The following is a 27425-nucleotide window of genomic DNA, read 5'->3' as shown; positions in this document are numbered from 1 at the left end:
GTGAATTACTACATCGCTGGATCGCACCAGGTGATGGGAAGTCTTCATCCAGCGGTGGATCGACCATGGTTCACGATTACAACCACAGGGGCAGGAATAAGTTGTATTTTGGGTTGATCGCTGCCTGCTTCGCTTCGTCCGCTGCGGAGAGAGCTGACCCCCCAGGTCCCGAACTGCCCATCTCCGAATGTCCCATGGCCATAGACTGCATTCAAGAGAAAATGACCATGCGTGGCACGTTTAAAGGAATAAAATCTGAATTTCTTTGAATTGTTGAGAAAATATTTCCTTCGTTGCTCGATTGTTGTGGTTTTAGTTCAGCGCATGCACTGTTAAGTTTACGATACTGTGAACATTTATGATTACATGAATTCCTCATCATAAGCATTCTATATCGTTAAATTGACTTTTTTAAAAATACGTTACTTGAATTGACACTTTTAAATGTGTTGCTTTTCGAGTGCGTAGTACAAAATGTGTCTGGTTACGTAAAAAAAATTAGTTGGGCATCCGACGCGCACAATTTTGGTTGTTCTACCCTCGGGGTGCTTTTGTTTGGCAGCTTCCTAAACGGGCACCGCAGTTGTCCCCACGCTGGCCGAGGTGTGCCACTTATGTGACAAAAAAATGTAAAGGGGCAGCGCTGCAATTTGCTTCCCACCCCACTGCTGGTGGAAGGGCTTCCTCTGAAGGGATCTGTACGGGGAGAACCTTGTCGAGACCATTTTCGGCCACTCTTCCACGCGAGCCAGACCGTCCAGGAAACGATGGCAGAAGCCACACCTACCCCAGCACACCTACCCCAGCACACCTACCCCAGCACACCTACCCCAGCACACCTACCCACCACACCTACCGCAGCGCACCTACCCCAGCGCACCTACCCCACCACACCTACCCCAGCACCCCTACCCCACCACACCCATCACACCTACCCCGCCGCACCTACCCCGTCACACCTACCCCAGCGCACCTACCCCAGCACACCTACCCCGCCACACCTACCACACCGCGAGCTGTCGGCCGACCAACCGTTGAGTAACCAATCACATTGCTGGGTCGGTAGAGGCGGGGGGGGGGATTTACGAGGCTTGCCCATTCTTTAAATCAGTGATTGTTACCCGTTACTGCAGGCTTGTATCCATTCGGTTCTCAATCGTTAAAACATTTATTAATGAAACAAAGTAGTTGTACTTACGCGCGCATGCTTAATTCATGTTTCGATTATTTACCTTCGATGATCTACCTTCTAAAAAACAATTGGTACATCTCACACCCTCAGCAGGGGTATCTCACACCTCCAAGAGGTGCGTGCACCCCAAGTTAAGAACCACTGCTTTAAACCCACACTGGGAGATCGAGCCTGTTGGACACTGCATTGCAAGCATTGGACCAAATTTGCCCTCGTGAAGGTTTCAGTTTCACAAGTTCTGCGGTGGCCTATAAATTCGCGTGCCAGAAAAGAATAGCAAACTCGCCATGCCTTTTCAGCAGGATTATATTTGTGTGCAAGCGCTATTGATGGGCTGGGCTTAAATGTGTAATGCCCAGAGCGAAGTCAATTAAAATATTCTGTGCTGCCAGCCACGAACGCCGTCTATAATTTCTTTCATAATAGATCACCAAAACAAAAACAACCTTGATACCCTCCACGGACTTTGTCAGCAACAAAATATCCACTTGTTACATGTTTTAAGATCTAAAGCCATTGCGGTGTTACTTTATTGAGCTGTATCGAGCTGAAATGACATCGGCTGCTACATACATTCTTTGTGGGTCAGCCGTGTTTCTAACGAGGATTGCCCGCAAGTGCATCCGAGGGAAAGCACCCGGTAAGGATACTCGCACAACGCCTCTGATAGCTGTCTGTGCTGCTGCTGCAGCTTACGAGCCCGAACGAATTGGCGACGCGAATCGAGTCGGAGGGCTCCACTTCAGCCGGGACACATCGACGCAAACGGCCCCATCACATCCATCATACCGACCGCTGCGGCGGTGGCTAACAACTAGTCACGGTGCCACCTAAATCCAGTCTTCCAGCGAACCCCTCCCACCCCCGCGGAAAGAAAGATCCGGTGAGAAATGCAGCTCCGGTAATGTGCGCGTGTACGCTATGTGTGTGTGCGCGCGTCGCTTGCGCGGGCAGGTGGCATTTATAAAACTACGACGGGCTGGCAGGAGGAGTAGGAGGAGACAGTTCACGCGCGCCGGCCGCTGGGGTCGCGCCGCGCCGCGCGTGGCTCGCGCTGCGTTCACGTGCGCACGGTGCAGATGGGCACGACGATGACCAAGACGACGGTGCACACGGCCACCAGCACCAGCACGGCGATCTTGCAGAGCTTCGCGCGCCGGAACTCGGCCTCCTTGCGCTTGAGCAGCGAGTCGTAGCCCGGCGTGTAGATCTCCTCCATCCAGTACTCGAGGTTGTTGGGGTTGAGCGACTCCTGCGTCTGGTAGACGAGGGAGGGACGCGGCCGGTATCGGAAACTGCGGCTCGCTCTCACAAGTCACAGTCATCGTGTTACACCTCCCTCTCACCTTGTCCTCTGCGGGTCAGATGGAGCAACCAGAGTTATATTACATTCAAGGTAATATGTAATGAATGCCTATCTACGTATGCTGAGGACAGCACTTTTCCAATACGCTCTGTTATGGAGAGTTATCATTGTCGTATTGCAGTCTAACTGATACGTTAAATCCTCGCAGATGGAACTTAATGTGATTGATAATAGTTTTTTTTACCATTTTATCTGGCAACAAAACTGACACCTTTTTTTTACAAGGAGTCATGTTTGCATTGACCACAATACCTGCAGTCAGAATGCGAACAAAAAACACAACTCTAATAATGTATGCACTGTCCTTGAAATGTATTGGTCCACACCCGAGACAGCTTTTCTTAGATCCTAGTCTCACATGGTGTTGGACCAGATGACGCCAAAAGGCGCACAACTCAATTCATGTGATTGTTCATCACATGACGATGCCCCGATTTGAACTCAAGATCTCAGCATCGCCGGCTCAGCTCTCTGACCTCTTGAGTCACCCAGCCTTTGATATACCGTGGTATTAAGCCCCCAACACATGCAGATCCTTATCCTTATTAAGAAGATGCTGCCGAGCACAGAGAGAAGCGGATTTTTCTCGAGACATGTCACCTGCCGGACTGCGGTCCACGTCGCCTGTGTTGTATTCACGAGGGGCTCTTGATTACCGCCTAGCACATGTCCGGCACGGCTTGCGAAATTTATTTTAATACCACGCCCGAAACGGTCTTCACGCCTATGTATGCCGTGCCACGACTCTCACAGTGCGAGTAGAGGCACGGCAGGGCAACTGTGCTGCAATCACTTCGATATGGATACAATGTTATGTTCGTGCACAAGTGCAGCGGCAAACGGAATATGAAACTCCCGAGGTCTTTCGCTTGGAATGAGTTACCTGCTGCCGCAGTGTGTGCGAACAGCAACGCGAGGAACGCACAGGTACAGCTGGGCATCGTGCTGGCCACATTGGTTATTTTTAAAGGCTCCCGCTAATATCCCTTTACCCCAGATTTTGTACGTATAAAATGCGGATAAAAAAATATGTGTTATTCAAAGCGTTGCCATTTTTATAAATGTAGACAGCTGAGGAACGTGCTACTTTAGTCCTTTGTCAATCCCCTGCTGGATGTAGGTCTCCTGCTGTGTCGTTTATCGATGTTTTTGACCGTACTTAACCACGCTGATCAATGTGGGTTGGTGAAGGGGAGCGGTGGTGTAGCGGTTAGCGCGCTGCGCTACGAACCTGGCGACCCGAATTCGATTGCCGCTAACAGCCAACACCAGTGACGATTTATCTGAACCGGTCCTGGGCCTCCCCTAGTTCGACTAGGGAGACAAAGGCGGCCGCGCGTGGTGCTGGGTACACCCACTCCCTCGTGTGCAATGCCGACCTTCATAGGTGCTCGCCAACACAGCACTTGCCCCAGCAGTCTGTTACAGGCTATGCGGGAAATACTCTTAATTCTTTCGGTAAAGTCACGTAGGTAAAAAAAACTTTACCGAAAGAACTAAGAGTATGAATCCTTGCAGTCACGAAAGCTTCAAATCTAGAAATATGCGGGAAATCTTTTTGTCTTTGGGGTCGGGGGGCCAGAATCAGTTCAGATATGACTCGCCACTGATGTCAGATGTGGATGGGAATCAAACTCAGGTCTCCCGGTGCATAGTGCAGTGCGCTAACCACTGAGCTGCCCGCTAACCCCTCCACCCTGCAGCTGTCGCGGTAGACTTATCGTATGCGCCGATGTCAAATGAAATAACTCAAATCGCGTTCAATATGCAGCCGTCTAATCTCCGCAAATCCTTTATGACAAACGCGTCAACGTATATTTATTAGCTGAAATTAATATATTATTAGGGGGGGGGGGGCGAGATATGTCAAATACAATACCATTTCAATTTACATAGCATCTAAATGCAAATATACCTGAAGGTTCTGGTGAAGGAACATCGATTTGGGGATAAGGGATGGAGTGGAATTGGACCTCGCAGTTAGTCAGAACTGGCAAGATGATAGGGTGATTGGATATTTTCAAACTCCTTGTTTTAAAACAAATATATACTACTCTACATATGGGCACATCATCAGCTGCTGCTGCTGATGATGATACAGCTTCTGCATATTATCAGATTAACATAATCCATTGTAATTGATCAATACCATTAACCCCCCTCTGATCTTTTCACTTGATAGTCACATTGATCACATCACCTTACTCTATTAAAGACCAAAAACAGGAACTCTTCTTTAAAATTCTGGAAAATCGCCTGATAAAGCTGGTTGTGATTACCAGCGAAACGTCGTACTCAAATTGTAATTGTTGTGGGTTTACTCTCCACCACACCGGTGTACTGAAGTAGTAAATACGTGACAAACCTTACTAATTGATGGTGTCAGGTGGTGGTGGGTTAACGGCGAATTCATATTTACGTGATCTCACCCAAAAAAACAAACCCTTTTAGGGGCCGTCCATAAATGACGTCACGCGATTTTGGACGATTTTTGACCCCCCCCCCCTCAAATATGACGTCACAAAGCTCTGCCCCCCCAAAAAAAAAACAGGCTTCAAATCGCTTTAAACTATTGTCATTGTAGTGCGTATTTAAAGTGCCGCTGCACTCTGATGTTGTAGGAGAAAACATTGATCAAAAAGTCGATTTAATTAAGTAGAACGTGTTGTCTATATTTATTTAAAGTTGCGCATTTTGATGTGACGTCATATTTCTCACCCCCCCCCCCCCTCGTCACAAATGTCTGACCCCCCCCCCCTAGGTGCGTGACGTCATTTATGGACGGCCCCTTACGAACGATATAGGTATCCACCCACTGGAATGTTGCTACTTTTCATCATCTTCAGCTGTGATCAACCATCTGCTGGATGATGTGACGACTCGTGATGTCACGAAGCAGCAATCTATCGATCTGCCGCACACACACACACGTGGTCTCGTCGCTCCATCTCCACGATGGCATTGCTCCCGGATGTGTGCGCTGTTCTACTTTCTAGATTTGAAGCTTTCGTGACTGCAAGGATTCATATTCTTAGGTTTTGTCGGTAAAGTCACGTAGGTAAAACATTAAAATTAATAAAAGTAAAATAAAATAAAAATCACGACGTTTCGGAGTCAACACAAGCTTCCGTCTTCAGGTGGAACCGTCACAGCCCGACAGCTGTATCAAGTAAATGAGAGATTGCAGGAGCTACCACTCCATTGCGTCGTTATTCTGGAAGATCACGTTCATACATCCAAGTAGCAAAGCGGTATTGTATTGCTCGTACGCTAGCCGATGCATAGCATCTGCTAGCCAAAATCGCGTGAACGATTTGCAGGAGATCACAGAGTCGCTAACAACCGCAGGAGATGTGTATGTGGTCTAAATGCTCATTAGATAAACACAATGGAAATTGGGACTTTATTGAGCTGTCTCGAGCGGAAATTAAATCGGCTGCCACAAACATTATTCGTGGGTCAGCCGTGTTTCTAATGATGATTAGGATTTAAAGCAGGTAACGGAATCTGTTTAGCTCGAAAGCACAGCGCCCGAGGACGATGCATAGATTCGCAGACACAATTGTAGTAGCCTTGGCAGGAGTCAGCAACACGAACAAAATCTGTAAAAGCAAAAGGGCAAACTCAAGGGCAAACTCAAGGCCAACAAAGCTGAGAATATGTGAGGGATTTGTGATTCCAGTTGTATAGTACTCCCCGAAGTGAATGCTCCGTTGGATATAGTGAGTACAGTACCACGTTGTGGAAGGCAACAGTGGTCGTACTTTAGACATTTTAGTTTTCCACCACTGGCTCAAAGGCAGACAACTTAAGCAGTAAAATGAAGCTGAACGCTCCCAACATCCGAACAAATTGTCTGTTTTTTGAGCGCAACAAAGGACGTAGTTGTACTGTACTTCTACGTACATATATTCTCACTGCCTCCACCAACCCGCAGTGGCCAGCATGATTGCGTTTGGACAAATAACCCGTACGACCCGCCCAGCCACGGGTATGCCTTCATCCAGCAGTGGATCAATAAAAGGGCCGTACATGTCAATGATTATTCTCTGGTGCTTTCGGGAAAGTCACGTAGATAGAAAAAATAACAAAAGAAAACGACGATTTCGGTGTTGCGGCCAAAACGTCGTGTTTTCTTTTATTCTTTCTCCATCTACGTGCCTTTACCGAAAGAACCTGAGAGTATGAATTCCTGCAGTCACGAAAGCTTCAAATCAAGATGATGTCAATGATTATTTTCAACACTTTGTCACTCCACTGGCACCTCTGCGTGTTGTGAGGAAGGGCCCTCATTGTCTCGAACGTCACCGATGATATCGTTTTCGCTTTTTTTAAATGCCACTGTCATTGACGAGTTGTGTTGAGCGTTTTTCGTAATCACTGCCGGATGAATGCCTTTCCACGGAAGTTTCTTTTTCAAACAAATATCGCGCAGCATGTGCACGTGTCGCGGTGGCTTGAAGGCTCATTCGTTGTCCTTGCCGTGATCGATACACGCGCACAGGCGAAGTTAATGATCACAGATTGCTTCCCCATTTCCGCCGTTGACGGCCTGTGGTGGTGGGCGTGGAGGGGGCCAGGCCGACCCGGCAGGCGCAAATCGGTAGTCACGGGCCCGGCTCGCTGGCCACGGGAGATTGCCAACGCGTTAGTGCCGCACGCTATCGGAAGTGATCTGCAAGTAAATGAAGCTCAACCTAATTTTGTCACGCAATGCATTTCTCTCTCCCCCATCCCCCGCACACTTTTCTACTGCTCCCTCACCCGGGTCTGCCGAGGACAGGTTTGTCCATGTCAGGTTCCAGCAAAGCAATGGCATATTCAGGAACGGTCGTGTCTAACGTTTAATGAGGGTGAGTTATTTTTTTATATGAAAGCTGCTTCCTTTGAAGGAGGTTGGAAGTAGAGATTATGAAACAAAAACAATCACAGATGGCGATAATAATTGGGATTTTTTTGGAGAAGATTTGAGACTAAATTAAACTAATTTGTATATTTGATTTTTGTTATTCGATTTCAATTGCTTTCGGGTTATTATTTATTCAGAAACTATATCGCTATTGTACTTATCACATATCACAGAACGGCAGATAATGAATGAAACCCTTGCTAGAGGATGTCACCTGAGGAGATGGCCCGATGAGATCCGCGTGCGTGCAGGTGCCAGGTGGATTATGACAACGTTGGATTGGATCATCAGAGATGCTGACGGCTTGAGGGAGGCCTCCATCCAGCAATAGATTTATCAGAAGCTTGTGTTGCCTCCAAAACGTCGTGATTTTTATTTTATTTTTTATTTTACTTTTATTAATTTTAATTTTAATTTTTTACCTACGTGACTTTACCGAAAAAAACCTAACAATATTTATCATAGGTGACGAATTATGATGCCCTATCAGGGACGTCACTAAATGAGGAATCGACTAACCTTGTTCATTAACTGTTATCGACGATGCCTTCAACTGAGCGGTGTGTTGCTGGCCTACTGGCTTTCTGTGACTGTGGACTTGTGCTCGGCTGCCGCGATTGAAGATGAAATCCCCTCAGAGTGCACACAGCCAGCAGAGAATGGCACCGTGTCAGGGAACGGCCACCCCCGTAAGATGATCCCACAGGATCACGACCGGAGTCGCTTCCAGAGGCTCTGTGAAGAACCCCGCACCACGTGCCGGTCGTCTACTTCGTGCGAACGTTGATCCTCGGAGACGAGGAAGGCCAAATGACGTGGAAAAGAAACAATATTTGATGAATCTTCACGTGTCATTCAGACTCTGTCTTCTCGACAGACCTGTTCTTCACCTGAGGACGGCTGCTTGCGTTGTGGCCGAAACGTCGTGAGAATTATTTTATTATGTTTTATTTTTATTATTTTATTACTTCCCTTCTACGTGACTTTACCGAAAGAACCAAGAAGATGAATCCCTGCAGTCACGAAAGCTTTAAATCGAAATATTTGATGAAGTTCAACACGTAGGCTTTCGCGACCAGTATTATTCATAACATAGGTTTTTGGGTGAGATCGCGTTATTTATAAATGTGTCGCAACCCTCCACCACCCGACACGGCCAAACAGTAAAAAATGTGTCGTGTTAACAAAAAACGCCAATTAGTTACTTCTTCAGGCCACCGGTGTGTCTGAAGAGTGAATCCACAACATTTCGAATTTGAGTACGACGTTCCGCTGGTAATTACATCCAGCATCTTGCTGGATTTAATTTAATTACCAGCGAAACGTTTTTTACTGATTGGCCGTGTCGGGTGGTGGAGGGTTGCGACACATTTACAATAACACTATCTAACCCAAAAACCTTGATTATGAATATTTGATATATTTTTCATGCAGACATTGGTGGCTGGGATGAGACCATGAACCTGCTATACCTATGATCCCGCATTATTTTTGTTTTACCAGGTAAGGCCCACTGAGCTATATAGCCCTTTTTCGGAAGTGATCTGGCCGCGAATTATAGCTCAAAGAAGTGGCTTGTCATGTGGAAATGTTTAGCATATTCTTAGGTTTTTTCGGTAAAGTCACGTAGGTAAAACATTAAAATTAATAAAAGTAAAATAAAATAAAAATCACGACGTTTCAGAGGCAACACAAGCTTCCTTCTTCAGGTGGAACCGTCACAGCCACGACAGCTGTATCAAGTAAATGAGAGATTACAAGAGCTACCACTCCGTATATATAATGATTGGAGAGGGGGGAAGGGCCAAGTACGGCACACTTTTTATTAATATGGTAAGGTGAGGCTTAAGAGGGTGAGCCTTTGTTATGGAGAGGTACGGTTTGTGACTAAGCCTGGCCTACATAACAATAGTGTGAAAAAAGAAACAACTAAACATGGTAAAACAAGCCTGGCTGTCTATCAATAACCTGTAAAAGTTGTCTGTCAAATAAGATGGTCCAAATAAGTGTAGTTAAATCTTTTTTGCATGGTTAATCACATCTTTCCAATGATTACTGAGTTTGTAACCATCATCACGGTTGAAATTATGTTTAGCAGCCAAATACTCTAAACGCACGTTTCTAAATGTGGAGGGAGAAACCGGAGGACCCGGAGAAAAATTCACGCGACCTCGGGGAGAGCAAACTCCAAATATACACCAGGTGTCAGGGTCGGGATCGAACCCACGACCTCCTGTACACCAGGTGAGGTAGTTAACATCTCGCCACCGCGGCGCCCTTTTCCTGGAGTTGAACACATGATCTCAGCGGCGCCAGTCCATTGCACTCAGATGCACATTTACCCTGTGAGGCATCCTACACTAACGCAGTTGTTTCTTGTTACTTAACTGTAGAATATGATAATCACAGTGCAACAGCTCGATTGGACTTGTCATGTAAATGTTCCTTGTGCACTCACCATGCCGTGTACGTAGTAATATTCATAATAATGGTTATTTCCAGACCTTTGGCAATCCACTGGTGGACGAATGCTCCCACGTGTCGTGCCAGACACGGGGTGTTTGTTTTGCCAGACGTCACCACGCTTGGTCAGGGTCGGTTGGTGAAGGGATTGCCCACGACCGGTTCAGATATCACTCACCACCGATGTTAGCTGTGGATGGGAATTAAACTTGGGTCACTGGGTTTATAGCGAGTTTGCGCTAAATCACTGCGCAACCGCTCTCCCATATCGCCTCACGTCGATACATTTTTTACTGAGCACTCTGCTTTCCACTCACACGCAAACGTTGTCAGTAAAGAAATAGACTAAACAACCGACCGACATAGGACCCCTCGTTTAATAAGAATTACACGTAAGTTGTGGTTTTCGTCGGCAAATAAGTCACTATTAATTGTGTACATAGGCTTTCACGACCAATTTTCTGGATCATAATTGGTTTCTATTGGATTAAGTCGTCGTGTCAACTCGTTTGTCGAGATCTGAACTCATGTTAACAAGCTGATGTTGCTGGATGTAGTCTCCAGCCAAATGTCGGTACCCATTTCAAAGTTTGTGAGTTTACTCACCAGCAATGACACCAGTCGCTGCTGAAGTGGTGATAAAACTGCCCACTCTTTGGTTCTTTGGGTAAAGTCACGTAGATAGAAAATAAATTAAATAATAGAATACGACGTTTCGATTGCAACACAAGCAATCGTCATCAGGTAGAACTAAATTTGAGAAAGAGACAAAACACAGACACGGAGACACACAGACATACACACAAGCAGAGAGAGATAGAGACACCACAGAGACACACAGAGAGAGACTTTAGTGTGTGTGTCTATGATGTGTGTCTCTCTCTGTGTGTCTATGCTTGATTCACGCAACACATTTATCCATCGGCTGTGTCAGACAAAGGAGGGCTTACGACGACGGATATTCTTACACGATGACCTAACCGAAAAGAAACCAATTATGAATCAAGTAACATTCATGCAAAATTGATACTGGTAAATATCCACCTTTCGCAAAGTGTGAAAACTAAGCAAAGGTGGCCTTGTAAACGAGATTTGACACTCCCCCACCACCTCGTTTCATATCAGCAACTAAATGTACTGTCTATTGTCTGCTTGAGTTGCACAATCTTTAGCTGCCATTACACACATGCGCGCTCGCTGTTGTACAGGTCAGAGCACGAATGCCCTGATAAATAGGTTTCAACAGAAAGGCAATTTCGATATCCCTGTTGCTCTTTCATGCTGGCTTAAGTTCAAATTGTTATTTTTTTTGCACTTCTCGACCTTTTATAGATTCTTTTATTTGTGGAGTTAAATGTATTTCTCCGCACGCTAAGGTCTCGCAAGAGCCTAATCATTATCAATTGGAAAAAAAGTTATGGAACTTTTGGTCTCATAGAAGCTTGTGGAATAAAAAATATCTCTTCCGGGCTATACTTGAATTGCTTTATGATCCCCAAGTCGGTGAATAAAAAACAAAAATTCTGCCGATTAAATTTCACCGAAGAGCAGATGGTGCACAAAACTGAATAGTGCAGTGCTTGCGTTATTACTTTGTCGATATAAAGAAACAGCAGTTAACGTGGAGATAACACAACAGCGTTGGCTAAAGCGTTGCTCATTTAGGGACAAATCCACACTTCTTGGGATGGAATGTATGTATGTACGGTTGAACTTATTTCATACTGTATGCAGCAAACCGTGCTAATCGGTGCCGTGGTGTAATAGTGTAATGGTTAGCAACTCTGGAGCTGCAATCCAGAGGTGGCCGATTCGATTCTTGGCACCCGGAGCAGCAGCGGTTGAAACAATTGGCAAAGTTCTTTTTTACATTTATATAAAAATCACTCCCCTCCATCATCTTTCGCACCCAGCATTAGACTTGGGCGCACCATTGTCCATCGGCAGCTGGCGTACGATCGGGTAGAGTGTGGGTATTTCCATGTCTTCCAACACGTTCGGGCAACGTGGAAGAGTAGGCCAAAGTACCCTCCCTCCCATCGGCTCCGTTGGCTGGAGGCCATTCCGTCAGCAGTGGCGCGAGCCACGTGATTGCTGAGCCGCGCCTTTGCCACGCTGCTCAAATACGACGTCTAACTTGGGAGAGGGGTCGTCGTTAGCGTGAGTCATCGTGAGGGCAGACAGCACAGTCGCTGGTTGGAAACTGGCTCGTGTTTGGCGAGTGCTGCTGTAAATGCTGTTTATTATCTGGGGAGGTAAGGCCGCTATGGGGCCGTCCATAAATGACGTCACACAACTAGAGGGGGGGAGGGTCAGACATTTGTGACGATGTGTGACGAGGGGGGGGGTTGTTTGAGAAATGTGACGTCACATCAAAATGCGCAACTTTAAATAAATATAGAATTGTTATAACAACACTAATTGTTATAACAACACTCCGACAACATCAGAGTGCAGCGCCACATTAAATACGCACTACAATGACAATAGTTTAAAGCTATTTTGAAGCATGTTTTATTTTCAAAATGTAAATATGGTTTTGGGGGGCGGGGGGCAGAGCTTTGTGACGTCATATTTGAGAGGGAGTGACTTTTTGTGACGCCGTGTGACGAGGGGGGGGGGGTAAAAAAAATCGTGCAAATCGCGTGACGTCATTTATGGAAGGCCCCTATGTTCCCGATATAAATAGGGCACTGATGTTCATGCACGTGCAATGGCGGTGGCGATCGTTCCCGTCACCGTGAGAGAGTGAGGTGCATGCTGAATAGGCGAGACTCATGCCCAATGCGCGACACATGTGACGGGTCTGGTGATTGAATGGCGTGTAATCACATCGGCTTTCAAAGGAAGGAGAAAATCCACATGCAGAATTGTTAGCGTACTCTCCAGATTATGATGCATTTCATCCTCGCTGTACTTTAAATACACCTTGAGGGTGTGTCTTGTAATCCAGTGGTATGTGTGTGCGAGACCAGATTTTACCACTTTCATTATCAACATCGGGCACTCGTTTGGGGTACGACTTCCTTTCCACAGCGTCGTATAATCTGGAGAATATGGTCACAATAAACAGTGAATTTCCATTTTTCTCATTCCTGATGAAACCTCCATTGCTTTAAATGTCAGCCTATTACGTGTTTTTTTTCTCTTATGATGCATTTCACCTGATAATTAAAATGAACGTGCCAATGTGCTTAATTTTTCTTTTTTAATCAGTGCGAATGACCTGCTATGGATACACATGGGCGTTCAACGTTCAAATGAATCAAAAACTGAAGAGGGCACGAAGACGCATGGAGCGACCGATTCTTGGAATGACATTGCGAACAAGAGATGAACACGTGGACTAGAGAACACAGGTGGGGGAAATAAACTACATTGTTTGTTTGTGCATCCTTTACGTGAAATAAACCCAGGAGACGCGTTAAAACATCGCCTCTTGATTTTTTGGTGAAAAGTAAGTGGGCTCGAGGAGGACACGTCACACAGAGATGGGCGGTGGTCAAGATTAACGCAGTGGGAGCGAACACGCACGAGAAGAGGAGTCTGCCATGAAGACGGAGCGATGACGTCATCTTGGGTGCAGATGCGACTTGGATTACACTGGTCAACAACAAAAAAAAACACATTTTTTTCTGGCATGGACTTTTGCAGCTGTTCTAGACTAATTTCAGGGTGGTGATTCAAAATCTGATCGCAGATTTGCTCTATCACATCTCATTCTTAGATCCTTTATGTTAAGTTCACTTGCTTGCTTGCTTGCGCGCTTACGACCATGCAAATCTTTCGGTCGTTTTTTAACCCACTTCCCGTGATTCAATCGAGCTGACATTTTGCACAGACTCGTTGTGCGTGACAATTTCTTTTCGTGAAAATTTTTGTTCAAAAATTTTACACTTTTTAGGTAAAAAATATATATATTTAATTACCAATTGCTTAATGGTGGCAGGCAATCATCTGACCCATAGGTGGCAGCCATCTCAAGCCAGAGGACGAGAGGACTCTAGCCGCCCGTTTCAAAGACCAATGTAGGCTGGGTTGTGGCCCATTGAACACGCATATAAAGGATTTATAGTGAAAAACTTTGTTTTTACGGGTTAATTTTTTATGCTATTAGCATACCCCATTTTCATTGATTTTACCCGAAATTAACTGTGCCACTTATGATTGCAAGTTGTTGAGAGTCAGTGACTGCTTTAGTGTTAAAATATGGTGCTGTATTTTTAGGATAGTGTGTTTATAATATAATTTTATATAGATATCCACATTTCTTTAATATTTTTCTTCTGCAGTTTTTATTGAAAATGCAATATTTGATATCTCAAAAACCTGATGTGATAGACAAAAACTGATGCCAGATTTGGAATCGGCTCCCCAAAATTACCTTAAAACCGTTGGAATACCTTATGCCAGAAAAAGTGTGTTGACCAGTGTTATTCCGTGACGGGATCATGGGAGATGACAATGGCTTGTGGAGGCCTTCATCCAGCAGCGGATTGATCATCGCTGATGCAGGAGATGATCATGATGAATGCATAATTGCTGATGAATGTGGTATATGTTTTGTAATTTGGGCTTTTGCACCGCTGCCACCACAGATCGTTAGATAGGTTTTTTTTGTTTGTTTAATTACCTCCACTATTTACATTTGAGAACATTCTAATAGCTCGCGAAGACATAGCGACAAAGCTTAACAGTATTTTGTCGGAAAAAATCAATAACATAAAAACAACAAAATGATTAATTGAGACTGCATGATATAAATTTTAGAAAAATGACACCGATATTGCCTGCACACATTGTTCTGCCAAAAACGCAGATTGATTGCTGCATAAAAGGGTTCAAAGGGCATTCTTGGTGTCTTTTTCATATTCTTACCTTGGGGCTTTTGGCCTTAAATCAAAGATACACAACAGATGCCTTCGGGCTGTTAAAGCAGCTATCTATTGCTCTGAAAGATTGATGCATCTGAGAATTGTATCGGCGCCCCTGATGTCCTTACATTATCACAAATGGCCAAGTGTAAACATTTCCTTGCAAATGTCAGACACACCTTTATTTAGTGACGAGTCGGTGAATGAAAGAACAGCGAGTAGTTTTTTCTTATTGGTTCTTTCGGTAAAGTCACGTAGAAGGGAAATAATAAAATAATAAAAATAAAACATATAATCTGTCGGTAGACAGACCTGTTCTTCACCTGAGGACGGCTGCTTGCGTTGTGGCCGAAACGTCGTGAGAATTATTTTATTATATTTAATTTTTATTATATTATTATTTCCCTTCTACGTGACTTTACCGAAAGAACCAAGAAGATGAATCCCTGCAGTCACGAAAGCTTTAAAGCGAGTAGTTTGTTCAGACATCTGTGCCGATGAATGGGGTCCAAGCTACGGACCATGAAGCAAATCACCGTAGTCCTCCTTCAATGGAGGAGGGATTCTAAAACTTCGCAAACTCCTGAAACCTACTCGTGGCTACCAGACCTTGACATTGGCATTTGTCTCCTGACCAATTCGCCATGCGCACGAACAGAATAAGTGGGGTGTTCGCCAGCTACTCCGGAGTTCTGAGCACACACAGACATATTTCGTGAAGAATTGGCCAAACGTTTCCAAGCCGGATGCTCCTGGAAAAAGCATTGAGACTCTTTGACGGTTTCAGGTAAAGAAATGTGAATATCCATGTATCAATTGCAAACACCTCCCCGCCCCTTCCCACTCAGTTGGTTCGATGGTCGTGATCCAGGAGTGGGGGATGGGGGGGGGGGAGGAAGTCATAGTTCAAGTATAGTCTTTTGTTGGTCTCCTTTTTACTGTCCCATTTGTACAAGATGTGGTTTGCGTCATCTGTTCCATTACCCCATGAGTATTACTGGGATATAGCCCCCATGAATCATAAACGATCGTTCGTCACGCGCACGACTTGGTGCATGTATCATGTGTGTGAGGATCAATTTTAATTGATGAACTGATGCAAGCATAATTGTTTTCATATACAGCGAGTATGACTGGGGTAAATAAGTACAGCACTGATCGTATGCACTCCGTTAGGTACACGCTATATCCACTTTCCTTTATACTGGGCAGTTCTCCATTTTTGGAGACATATATTTCTGACACACTGAAGATGTGGGTAAGCATTAGCGTAATCATATATTGGATTTTTTGCCTGGGGATAGTACTTTATGTCAATCGCCCAGGACTGTAATTTACGCGAAAAAATATGTTTTTGCTTTTCTTGATAGGAGAGAAATGCTCGGAGGTCCTGATGCGGACTGGCTCTCTCGTCCACAATGGGAACTATGAAGGTGCTACGTTTAAAAACCTTTACAAAGGACACCACACATGAGTATCATTGGGATGATGTTGACATGGTTACTGTGAGGTTGCCTTATTTTGTAGAACTGCCCATATGGAGAGGATGATAAGCATAGGCCGCAAGCACAAAAATGGGAGTGACTTTTTTTTTGCTATTTCAGAAGCAATCCATAAGAGCTTCACCCGTGATCTGTCTTATGCCATTTAGTTCCAAACTTACGTTGCACTGTAGATGCATTCTAAGTGGCCGTTGTGCTCTTCATTGTTGTTCAATACCATTTCACATCTCAATGCCAACTTACTGCTGGACGAATGCCTTCCCACACAGTGTCAGCCACAGGGGGAGGTGTTTGACCATACCTCACCATAAATTTCGATTTAAAGCTTTCGTGACTGTAGGGATTCATCTTCTTGGTTCTTTCGGTAAAGTCACATAGAATTGAAACAATAAAATAATAAAAATAAAACATAATAAAATAATAAAAATAAAACATAATAAAATAATTCTCACGACGTTTCGGCCACAACGCAAGTAGTCGTCCTCAGGTGGAGAACAGGTCTGTGGGTTTGTCAAGGGATCCTAGTGCCAAGCAGCACGGCCGGTGATCAAACATCGGAGTCGCGGAGCGGTGAGGACCCCACCACTCCAGCCCCAATCAGCGCCCTGTCTAAACCGAGCGACGCTTGTGAGTGCCACTTCTCGATTGACGGAGGCGACGAGGCTGAATATCGCCACAACTAGTTGGGCAGACCAAGACCCGAAGCCCGCATCTTTCGCTTTTCAAGTTCCCAGAAGTGATCCTCGTCGTCATGTACACAGGAGCACTAATTGCGCGTGACGTGGTGCCTTTGCAGCTGGCGGCATTAAATAGCGACGCAGCGTGGTTGCAGTGTATACGGAATCAATGGCGTGCATGCCCAAGCAATCTCACAGGGAGCGTTCAAAGCTTCTGAAAACACAACATGGCCATCTGTTTAAGGAAAATAATTTTTCCTTTGCCAAAAAAACGGAGGCGTGCGCGTTACGGTGTCGGCTATGCGATGCATTTTAATCAGAGAGCCACGTGACGTTGAAATGAAGGTAAGGTTATGTGGCTCCTTGCCAGCTGAGGTTTCGTGTTTTTTTTCGTGTGCCATTAAACATAGTGCTTAGCCCCTGTCGAAGGCACAGAAACCCGGACCCTGAATTTCCTTGGAATGCTCTACGATTAACAAAAAGAGCTATTTTGAAAAAATATTTAATTCAATGTTGCAATTCGTCCTTGCTTGAATCGCCGTGATGTGTAATAACATTCCAGCAGTTCTTTGTTCTCCAAGGTATTTAACCGTTGCCGCGCACATTACGTGTTTTCCTTTGGAGGCTTCAATCTGCCAGCAGCTAGCCGTTGGGACTTTCGGTGGCTTCGTGCAAGGTTAAAAGGTTCTCAGCGCACGTATGACTCGCGTGCGCTGAATCCCAATAAAGACTAATCCATAACCACGAGGCAGGACAGGCTGCTCACCAGCAGCACCACCCCCCCCCCCCCCTCTGTAAATCACCGTGCGTTTGTGGAAATCATCGTAAATGCACGAACGCAGATTATTCATTTTTCAACGAAGAGCTTGCGCGCAGCGGAAGGCGAAAACGTAATTGGCTTGCCGTTCGCGACGACCAAAGAGTGGCCGCAGCTGTGCCCCAGGGCGGTGCATCTCGGACAGCGACACAAAGCAACACACGTCGTGTTTTGGCCTTCACGGGGCCTTAATCGGACATGTCACTTTGATCCCCCTGAAGGGGCCCCGTGCCATCTGCGTTCGGAGCCCAGAATCTTTTTTTTTTTTTACACGCGGCTGCGTCGCTGACCCGATGCACCATCGCCGCTCGCGTGCAAAAAAAAAAACACATTGCCGGCGTGGCGAATGCATCTTCATGCGGTGAACGGAAAGAGCAAAAAAAAAGTGTGGGCTCATCTCGGGGGTCTGGGAATCGGAACTCGACGTGAGAGCCAGGACGGGGAATTTGTTCCCTGTCATTGGGCATCACTCTGCCCTTTTCTGCGCGTTCCAGAAAAAATAATAATAATGCCGTGTCTGGAGTAAGTCTGTGCGTGTTCACGGTTATAGTTTGTTTTGCTTCAGCAAAACGTCGCCCCCGCTCAGAATATGCCCGCGTACTTTCTGTAAACGTGCGCATTTCGTGTAAATTGAAATTCACAAAATGGTACAGTTGGCATTTTACTCTTCGCAGGGTTTTTTTGTGCGTTTGTTAGTGAAACCCGTGCAATCACAAATACAGTAGTTGCCCTATTGGTTGTAAATCATCTCCGTCAGGCCATTTGCTTGAGTCATAATGGCCCCAAGGCAGAGTGTGAAGTGTGGTGACTGTTTATTTATTGTAGATGTAATATATGTGAAAGTCAAACTCCAAATATAAATAGGTGGCCTTTAAAAGCACCACCGCATTGCATTCCCTGAAGTCAAAGTTTCTCCTATTGCTCACTTGGCACAATTGAAAAAAAAAGCATGCGGCGTATATCCAATCTACCAAAAGCCACTCAAATATTCTCAAACTACGCACTTCAAATAATGGTATATCCTGAGCAAACATTTGCATAAAGAGCTGCAGTGTATTGCATCATTGTGGCTACATTCGACATAGAGGAAATGGCAAAATACTCTTAGGTTTTTTTCGGTAAAGTCACGTAGGTAAAAATAAATAATAAAAATTAATAATAAAAATAATAGAAATGATAATAGAAATAAAATAATAAATCACGACGTTTCGGGCGCAACACAAGTGTCCGTCATCAGGTGGACAACCACCTGCTGTCCGGGCGTTGCTTCAGCTGCTGTGGTTGTCCCACCTGATGACGGACGCTTGTGTTGCGCCCGAAACGTCGTGATTTATTATTTTATTTCTATTATTATTTAAAAAAAATTTTATTTTTTATTTTTATTATTTACTTTTACCTACGTGACTTTACCGAAAAAAAACCTAAGAGTATGAATCCTTGCAGTAACGAAAGCTTCAAATATAGAAATGGCAAAACATTATTTCGGGACAGTCTGGGGGGCCTGCCCAAACAGCACAGAAAAAGGGACCGTGCATAAGAAACTGCGGCGGCGAAAATTTCATTGTCCAAAGAAATAACTATCGGCACCTGTTTAATTTATTTATTTATCTTTACGCACTCTGCGACCCCCGCGGTCAATCCCGCCCCTAAGGGTCGGCCGCCTCTGACCTGCAGGTCGATTGCCGAGAGCTTGCCGCGCTGCTTGGCGTGCCGGGTGTACTCCTCGAGGGTCCACGATGGCTGACCCCGGCGTTGGCCGTCCGCTTCCCCGCCCGGACCCGCCGGAACCTCCCGGTACAGGGGGTTGCTCTTCATGTGCGCACGCAAAGTGGAGGCGGAGATTCGGCCTCCGTACACCTGCTGAACGAGCGCCTCGTCCGCTTGCACGTTGTCCGGCTTCGCCGAGAAGGCATAGCCGACCTCCATCTGCGAGAGAGAAAGAGAGATGAAAGATGACGGCGCTATGAAAAATGCTGGGGGTATGGAATGAAACGGGCGTCATCAGGGCGTGGTAAGGTAATAAGCGGGCCCATCCAACCACGGCTTAATTTCAGCCGGAGCTGGTCCAAGTCTGAGCTCTGGATATTGTGTCCACACACCCAGCACACTGCATCCAACACACCAGTGACGTGCGGTGAGGTCAATGGCTGAGGAAGCACTGGCTAGTGTCAGAGCCAGAGTCACACACTGAGGGGAGCGTGGCCTCGCTGAGGGGGCGTGGTCTCACTGAGCACTGAGGGGGGCATGTTAGACACGTCCCCCTCAGTGAGGCAGATGTGATAGCTGCCTCCCCTGGTGCCTTTTCATTGCAGTTTCATGACGATAACAGCGAGCCTAAATATATTTATACACATACGTGAAATAAGCTACCTGGAGTATGGAAGGCGAGGACATGAAATGAAGGGGTCTACAAACATTACATTGGTGACATACTGAGATAGTAACAGGCACGCGCTGATTGCCCGCCCTCCATCCAGTTACTGAGGGGTTGCGCAATCAGAGGGGAGGCTGAGCTCGTCGCTGCCTCACCTCTCTCGTCTCTTCCTGTATTTGCAGCAGAGCTCTGCAAATTTGGCGATTTTGACTATAAAAATGATTGGAATCGTACAGAAATGACATTTATAACACAGATCAGTGGAAAAAAATCTTAATATTTATTTAATGATTCTTTTTTTCGTAACAACTAATTTCATTGGAGTATGTCAGGTGAGGCTCTGCCTCCCCTGCCTCCCCTGGCCGCACGTCCCTGCAGCACACCAGTGGCGTGCCACCTCCCAGTCTACGAGTGACCCAGAAAACATTCAGTGAGAAGCGATGTCCTAAACCCAACCCGGTTAAGTAAGCAGTGCCCTGCGTGAACAAAGGATCTATCGGCCCTTGACAGTCCTCTTCTTTCGTACGGCTGATGTGGATGCAGAGCAACAGCTACAATTTCACGTTCACGTGGTCAAGCCCAGCGCGTCAGGAGCATCGGAGTGTATCGCCGTGATCTCTACTTCGTATTTGTGGATCGGGCATTGCCTTGATAAGTTGTCTGGGCCGTTCTGGATGACCACAGGCGCACACTGGAGACTTGACAGCAGTCACCTTGTAATGACCCAGTAATTTCTTGTTTCTTTTTCTATCCCCCTTTGCGTTACACGTCACATTTGGTAACCACCATAACGTATTCTGTACTCAAACGTTTTGATTTCCCTTACAGCTTTGTGTCCTGTGTGGCCACAAAGGTTAGCTACATGCGGTACAAAATAAGTTAAACATACATACGTACGTAAACGATAGCCCACCCCTAAGGCTGATCCACAGTGAAACTGATTTCATAATTTCAAAGTAATTAGCTGAATCGTGGCACCAGGGATTATTTCCGTCGTAATTTTCTTCGATGGATAGAAGAATCTTGTGATAAAAATGTAGAATTTGAACAACTAGCTCAGGGATAGCAAATATAATACAGCACTGTCCCGATCTTGCTAACCCATTCATTAACAAAAACATAAATCTCTTTGTCAATACATTCATGAATGAAGGCATGCCCATGCCATTTCAGTCATGGAGGAGGGTTGGTGAAAGAGGCGCACAGGACTAGTTGATGTTACCTGTGGCCACGAATTTAAGTCAGATCAACCAGATCCCATAGACACTCCACCACTGCGCCACTGCTCATTCAACGCGACACCACGACTGAGAAACTCTGACACAAATACCTGAATGGGGCCCGACTGACCGTCGCCGTACCGCTCCCGCCGCTCGTACTCCCTCCCGGGCTCGTACACGTACAGCCCGCTGGTGACCAGGTTGCTGTTGTTGTTGCCTCCACCTCCCATTCCAGGACATCCGCTGATGTTGCTGCACCCAGCCACTTTCTCCACGGCACCAGATCCATTGACAGCTCCAGAAATCATGCCGCAGCCTCCTCCGACAACGCCGCCACCGCCACCAGCTCCGCCACCACCACCACCGCCGCCACCGCCGCTGCTGCTACCAGATTTCCAGTCTCCGTGCGGGGAGCTCGCCATGCTCACCAGCTTGGACTCGGTGGCACTGTTGTCCTCGGCGAGGGAGCGTGACGAGCGGCGTCCGAGCAGGCTGCGCCGCAGGGCCTGCACGCGCAGGCTGTCCCCGCAGCTCGCGTCCGACGAGCCCCACTCGGTGCCGCTCTCCGACTTGGGCATGTGCGCGCGGTGGCCTCTGCTGCATTGCTGCTATGCCCGTTGGCACGCGGCACGTGGAGTGTGTGCACAACGAGACGGAGCGAACGTGGTGGTGACCGTCCAGGCAGTTCGTCCTCGGTTTAAGACGCAGCAGGCTTTCGTGAGCAATGTCATCCATAAGAGGTTTTTTTTTTTTAGTTAGATCGCGTAAATATATATAAATGTGTCGTTAAGCCCGCCACCACCCGGCACAGCCAACTCGTCAGGGTTGTCACGTGAACAGAACGTGGCCAATTCGTCACTAGTATAGCATTAGTGTGTAGAGTAGTGGTGTATAGTGTAGTGTACTAGTACAGCACTAGTGTGTAGTGTATAGTGTAGAGTAGTGTATAGTGTAGTGTAGAGTAGTGTATAGTGTAGTGTAGTGTATAGTGTAGTGTACTAGTACAGCACTAGTGTGTAGTGTATAGTGTAGAGTAGTGTATAGTGTAGAGTGGTGTATAGTGCAGTGTACTAGTACAGCACACAGGTGTGTTGGAGAGCCAAGCCACAACATTTATAATCTGAGTACGACGTTTCGCCAGTAAATGCAACTAGCTTCATTAGGCAATAGACAAATTTGGCTGTCGCCTGATGAAGCTAGTTGTAATGTAGTACATCTACAATAAATACACCGGCGTGCTGTACTAGTGACGAATTGGCAAATTCTGTTTACGTGACAACCCTTACTAGGTGGCTGCGTCGGGTAGTGGCGGGTTTTATGACACATTTATATATTTACGCGATCTAACCCAACTAAAATATCTTATGGAGTTCCTCTATTGAATGTCTTCAGTTTGTTCAAAATAGCAATGTGTGGGACAGATAGTTATCGTCATATGCTTTGGCCTGCATTGGGTTTTTCTGTTAAAGGGCAGCGATGATGCTCATGACGTGATTTTAGTCTGTGTTCAGAGGAAATGTGTTTTTTGGATGAAGAATATTTATGCTGTACCTTAAATGTGACCTGTAACCATTTAAAGTGTTAATGAATATGCTAGCATTTGTCATGGAAGCGAATATTTTCATTCAATAATTGTTTGAAAATATGTTTTGATATGCAGGGAGAGGCCGTTTTAGCTTACATATTGTCAAACTTTCAACAGAAAGTTAGGCATGGTTGATGGACCTAATTAAACAAAACGAGTCATTTCAATATGAATATATCACCAGAATTAGTCAGCAGTTTTAGTAATGCATTGCACCGGTGGTGTTTTTTGTGTGGAAAATGAGTACATAATATGAACGGTCTCCTGACTTTTTATAAATGGAGTTGTTGCATTTAAAATTTACCAATTTTGTGTTTCACTTCAACCCCCGCAGCTCACGCCTTGTTCTGTTAGCCACCAATTGATTTGTTATAATGAATTGGGCCAAAAGTGGACTGGGTAATGATCCTTTTTTTTATAGCGGTCTTTATGACGAAGTGAAGACGAATCTTTCCACTTAATTAATTTCACGTGTAATGTTTTAAGTGACTGCCACTTCCAAGCGCGTCATTTTTCATCTGCAAAATATTCATTGGACTGGTGGCAGCGTTGGGATCTGACGTCAGTATCGGCATCCGCAGTTGTCTCTGAATGAAATTAAACGCGCGGTCTATATTCTGCCTTTACATTGTGTGACAAAGGCACGCATTGATCCATCCACGTCTCAACACAGGCCAATGTGTATAGCAAACGCGCAATGTAAATGTTGTAATATCTTACACTGTCAAAAATAATCCATTAAGTGGTGCATTCAAGTATAATTTAAGTTATCATTTGGAAGATAATTGATATTCTTATACATTGCAAATAAGACTAGATAAATATTACTTCTAAAAGGTGTTGTCAATTTTAAAATGTAGCATTTTGGCCATAACTTTGACACATACTGGACTATTTTCGTGAATGTTTCACTGATGATTCGGTGATGCTATGTTGGCGGTGGTGCACAAGCACACATAACAAAAAAAAACATCAACACACATAAGTCCAATAACACTTTCTTTGGGAAATGGCCCTTCTCCATACCACATATCGATGAGTTATCGACAAATGAATATTAGGCGTGTAGTGATGCTTGATTATCAATACATACTTTAGGTTTCATAATATATGCCTATATTTATAATTGCATATTTAACAGTATTTTATTAAGGTTTTTGAGAATAATATGCAAACTATGCTATGCTCTTATTGTATTAGTCTAATGGCTTGAATTAAACTCTAAACAAAAAGATGGAATATAAATTAAAAACAATACAAACGAGACAGTAAAAGCAAGACAAGAATAATGATTTTAGTAAATCGAGCCTTGGGGATGAATAGATGCAGTTCATTAGGGGGATAAATCGTCTCCACCCATCAGGAATATTCTTACAAGACGACTCACATTCACAAACGGCAACCAGTAACACTGTGATGATTCCATGTCGACATTATTATTATGCTCGTTCCCCAAGGAAAGCCACAATATTTCTTTGCGCAGTGCCGTGCGAAGTTTTCACAGTAGGGGGCGATGATTGAAACATAGCATTGTAATCCCAATTCAGTACTGTAGTGTATGCAAATTTCCGGTACAGTAATTGTTCAAAGTTGGACCACACAATGCTACTCTTACGAAATGACGGTGAACACGCCCGCAGAGTTAAAGCAGTGCTGCCGCTCTATTCGAGTCGTGAACTTCTGCGACAGGACGAGCTCTGTCGCCTCGCCCCTCCACATTGCGCGCTTAATGGGGACATAGGAACCGTGAGCTTCGTACTCATCAGCGAGCGCATTGACCACCCAGCGACCATTAGGCTTACCTGTCCATTTTCTTGGTTCTTTCGGTAAAGTCACGTAGAAGGAAAATAATAAAATAATAAAAATAAAACATTATATTGTATTATTTTCCTTCTACGTGATTTTACCGAAAGAACCAAGAAGATGAATCCCTGCAGGCACGAAAGTTTTAAATCGAAATTTACCTGTCCATTGTTGTCGTATTCTTCACCTGGCTTTTCGTCGGTGGGAGACTGCAGACACGGCAGGGCCTCCTGAACGAGCTTCTCGTCCAGCTTGTTGAGCTTGGCCAGGACTTCAGAAATCTCGGCGCGCACGCCGGTCAGCGTCTCCAGCTTCCTCTCGATCTCGCCCATGCGAAGCACCAGCTTGCACACGCTCACCTTCAACTCGTCGTCCGGCTCGCTCGCGCCGCGCTGGCGAGAGACGCGAGACAGCTGGGTCTGCTGTTTGCCCTGATGGTTATTGTTGTCTTTATGCTTTTGCTGGTCTCTTTGCTTCTGCTGCTGCTTGTATTCCTGCTGCAGAAGGTGGACCTCTTGGAGCAGGTGGTGGTCCTGCTCGCTGAGGGATAGGCTGCCGAGCGGCGTCGGCTGCTCCGCGTGCTTGCGCGGCGTGCACTCGGGTGTGCAGTCGGAGTCGGATTTCAGGTTGCGAGCCAGCGAGTTGCAGCTGTCGTTGCGCGAATGCATGGGGCCGGTGCCCGAGTCGCAGACGCTCACGTCGTCTAGAAAGCGAAAGATGTCGCTGATGTTATCTCGGAATCCTTCAGAGCCTTCTTCGTCCGAGTTGGAGCGCTTCTCGCCACCGCCACTGGCTGTGCCGGAGGCGCCGTCCACGGAGCCCGACAGCCCGTCACTGCTGTGCTTGCTGGCGTTACTGGACGGGGCAGATGGGGTGGACGGGCTGCCTCCGCCGTTGTTTTGCTTGCAAGCAGCCTCTGTTTGCACGCCTATGCTGTGCATGACCGATAGCGCACTGCGCTCTTTGCCGTCCCCTGCAACGGAGCCCCCCAGTTTGGATTTTGTGCTTCGGCTGAAGGAATTGCCGACCTGCACTCCTTTCTGCTCAGAGTTGCCCATAGCTGCACCCAGTACCTTAAGGGTGCCGCTTTCATCCACGGCAGCAGCAGCAGCATTGCCGTCGTAACAGCATTCGTGGATGTCTATCCGTGGGATTCCCTCATGCGCGCCGTTCGCCGTCAGCCTCGTCTCAGATTTACTGCCGCCGCCGCTGCTGCCTTCCGATGCGCCGTCCCCTTCGCAGCCTCGCGTGCACGCCGTCGCAGAGCCGGCGTCCTTGCTTCTGGAGCCCGAGTCCCCGACGTTCGGAGCTCCTCGGCCGGAGCTGCCCGCGGCCCCGATCCCCTGTTGAGGAAGCGCTCGGTTGGACACCCCGGCGGTGCTGGCTCCCTGCTGAACCCCGCGGACGGTGCTGTCCGCGGTGCTGAACGTCGAGCGCGCGTTCGCCTTGACGGGCGACGTCTCCCTCGAGTTGTTGTCGGACGAGCAGCACTCCACGGAGCGCGAGAACGTCGCGTAGTACCTCTCCTCCCACTCGGCGCCCACGTCGCGCCCGCCGGCCTCCAGGTATCCGCGCACGTACTGCGCCAGGTCGCGCTGCCCGCCCGCCGCGTCCCCGCCGCGCAACCGCCCGCTTGCTGCGGTCGCGGCGGTGGCCGGGGGTCGCGCCGAGGACTTGCAGTGAGAGTCTCCGTAAGGAGCTGGGGCCTCGACTTTGGCCAGAGCCAGTGGGCTTCGGGCGTCCGTTCGGCCGTGCGAGCGGAAAGCGGTGGCGCGTTGGGCGCCGCGCCGGGACGGCAGGGTGTTGGCGGTGGGGTCTCCCTCGCAAGTCGGTCCCAGTCCGGGACCCTTTGCGCCACTGTTGTTGCTGCTGCTATTGCAACGGCTCCATGCCGCTATGGCCGCGTCGCGTTGGCCCGCGTGGTGGTGGTGCTGGTGGCTGTGGTGGTGCGGCTGCTGCAGCAACTGCTGCTGCTGTTGCTGTTGGTGGTGGTGATGGTGGTGTTGCTGGTGGTGGTGGTGGAGGCGGTGGCTGTCGCTCATTATGGAGCCCCCCTTGTCAACAGCAGCGCCCGGGAGTTGGTAGCTCATGGCGTCGTGGGCACTTTCATTTGTTTGCGCGGAAGCCGCCGTCCGGGCCGGGAGGAGGGAAGCGAGAGGAGACCCGAGGAGGAGGAGGAGAGGATTGCTCGCTTGGAGTGGTGGCAATTACGGTCCTGCGGAGGGCGGATCGCAGCGAGAGGAGCTCTGGGAGTGGCCCTGCGCTGCTGGGATGGAGCGCGGGGTGGGGTTACGTGCGGTCGGGATGTGAGATTGGGCTAAAGGAGTTGGGGGGAAGCTATGACCGCAACACAATGACAGATCGACCGAGCGCTGCACGGGCACAATAGAGTGGCAGTCACACTTGCGCGACTCGTTTTCGTTCCTCCCTAGCCTTGCCTTGATGCATATTCATTAGAAATTTAATAACACCGAACTGCTGTTTAAGGTCGAGCGTGATATTGTTTTGTTGTGCGGTGTGCGTTGCATGTGCAATGACGCGTTCCCCCCGATGGCATCAGGACTGATTGAATGTAACCGTTTCTTATTTACTGTTGTATAGTTCTTATTCGCCATAAATTGATTGATTTTGTTTGTACATCGG

General features: G+C 46.8%; 1 protein-coding gene across 2 annotated transcripts; it reads right to left on the bottom strand.

The window, feature by feature from the left end:
* Positions 1-954: 954 nt before the first annotated feature.
* On the bottom strand, positions 955-27011 carry LOC133346611 (homeobox protein prospero-like). 2 transcript variants are annotated; one of them, XM_061558302.1, is made up of 4 exons: positions 24944-27011; positions 21505-22002; positions 19469-19726; positions 955-2450 (listed from the first exon to the last, which is right to left on the bottom strand). In XM_061558302.1, the coding sequence occupies exons 1-4, from the start codon at positions 26870-26872 to the stop codon at positions 2253-2255; spliced, it is 2883 nt and encodes a 960-aa protein (XP_061414286.1). In that variant the 5' UTR covers positions 26873-27011; the 3' UTR covers positions 955-2252. The 2 variants fall into 2 exon arrangements, with proteins under 2 accessions (XP_061414286.1, XP_061414287.1); XM_061558303.1 differs by having other exon boundaries at positions 21505-21999.
* Between the last annotated feature and the right edge of the window lie 414 nt (positions 27012-27425).

The sequence above is a fragment of the Lethenteron reissneri genome, chromosome 24, assembly GCF_015708825.2.
Source record: "Lethenteron reissneri isolate LAM-NWPU_2019-01 chromosome 24, ASM1570882v1, whole genome shotgun sequence".
Taxonomy (NCBI): domain Eukaryota; kingdom Metazoa; phylum Chordata; class Hyperoartia; order Petromyzontiformes; family Petromyzontidae; genus Lethenteron; species Lethenteron reissneri.
The sequence above is the reverse complement of the archived record's forward strand: the minus strand, read 5'-3'. Positions and strand labels throughout refer to the sequence as shown.

Bases quoted from the DNA above. Each gene is read 5' to 3' on its own strand.
- LOC133346611 (XM_061558302.1), bottom strand. From the start codon at position 26,872: ATGAGCTACCAACTCCCGGGCGCTGCTGTTGACAAGGGGGGCTCCATA. The intron at 22,003-24,943 runs GTAAATTTCGAT...CAACGGGCATAG, and splicing joins AATACGACAACAATGGACAG to CAGCAATGCAGCAGAGGCCA. The intron at 19,727-21,504 runs GTATTTGTGTCA...TCTCTCTCGCAG, and splicing joins GTCAGTCGGGCCCCATTCAG to ATGGAGGTCGGCTATGCCTT.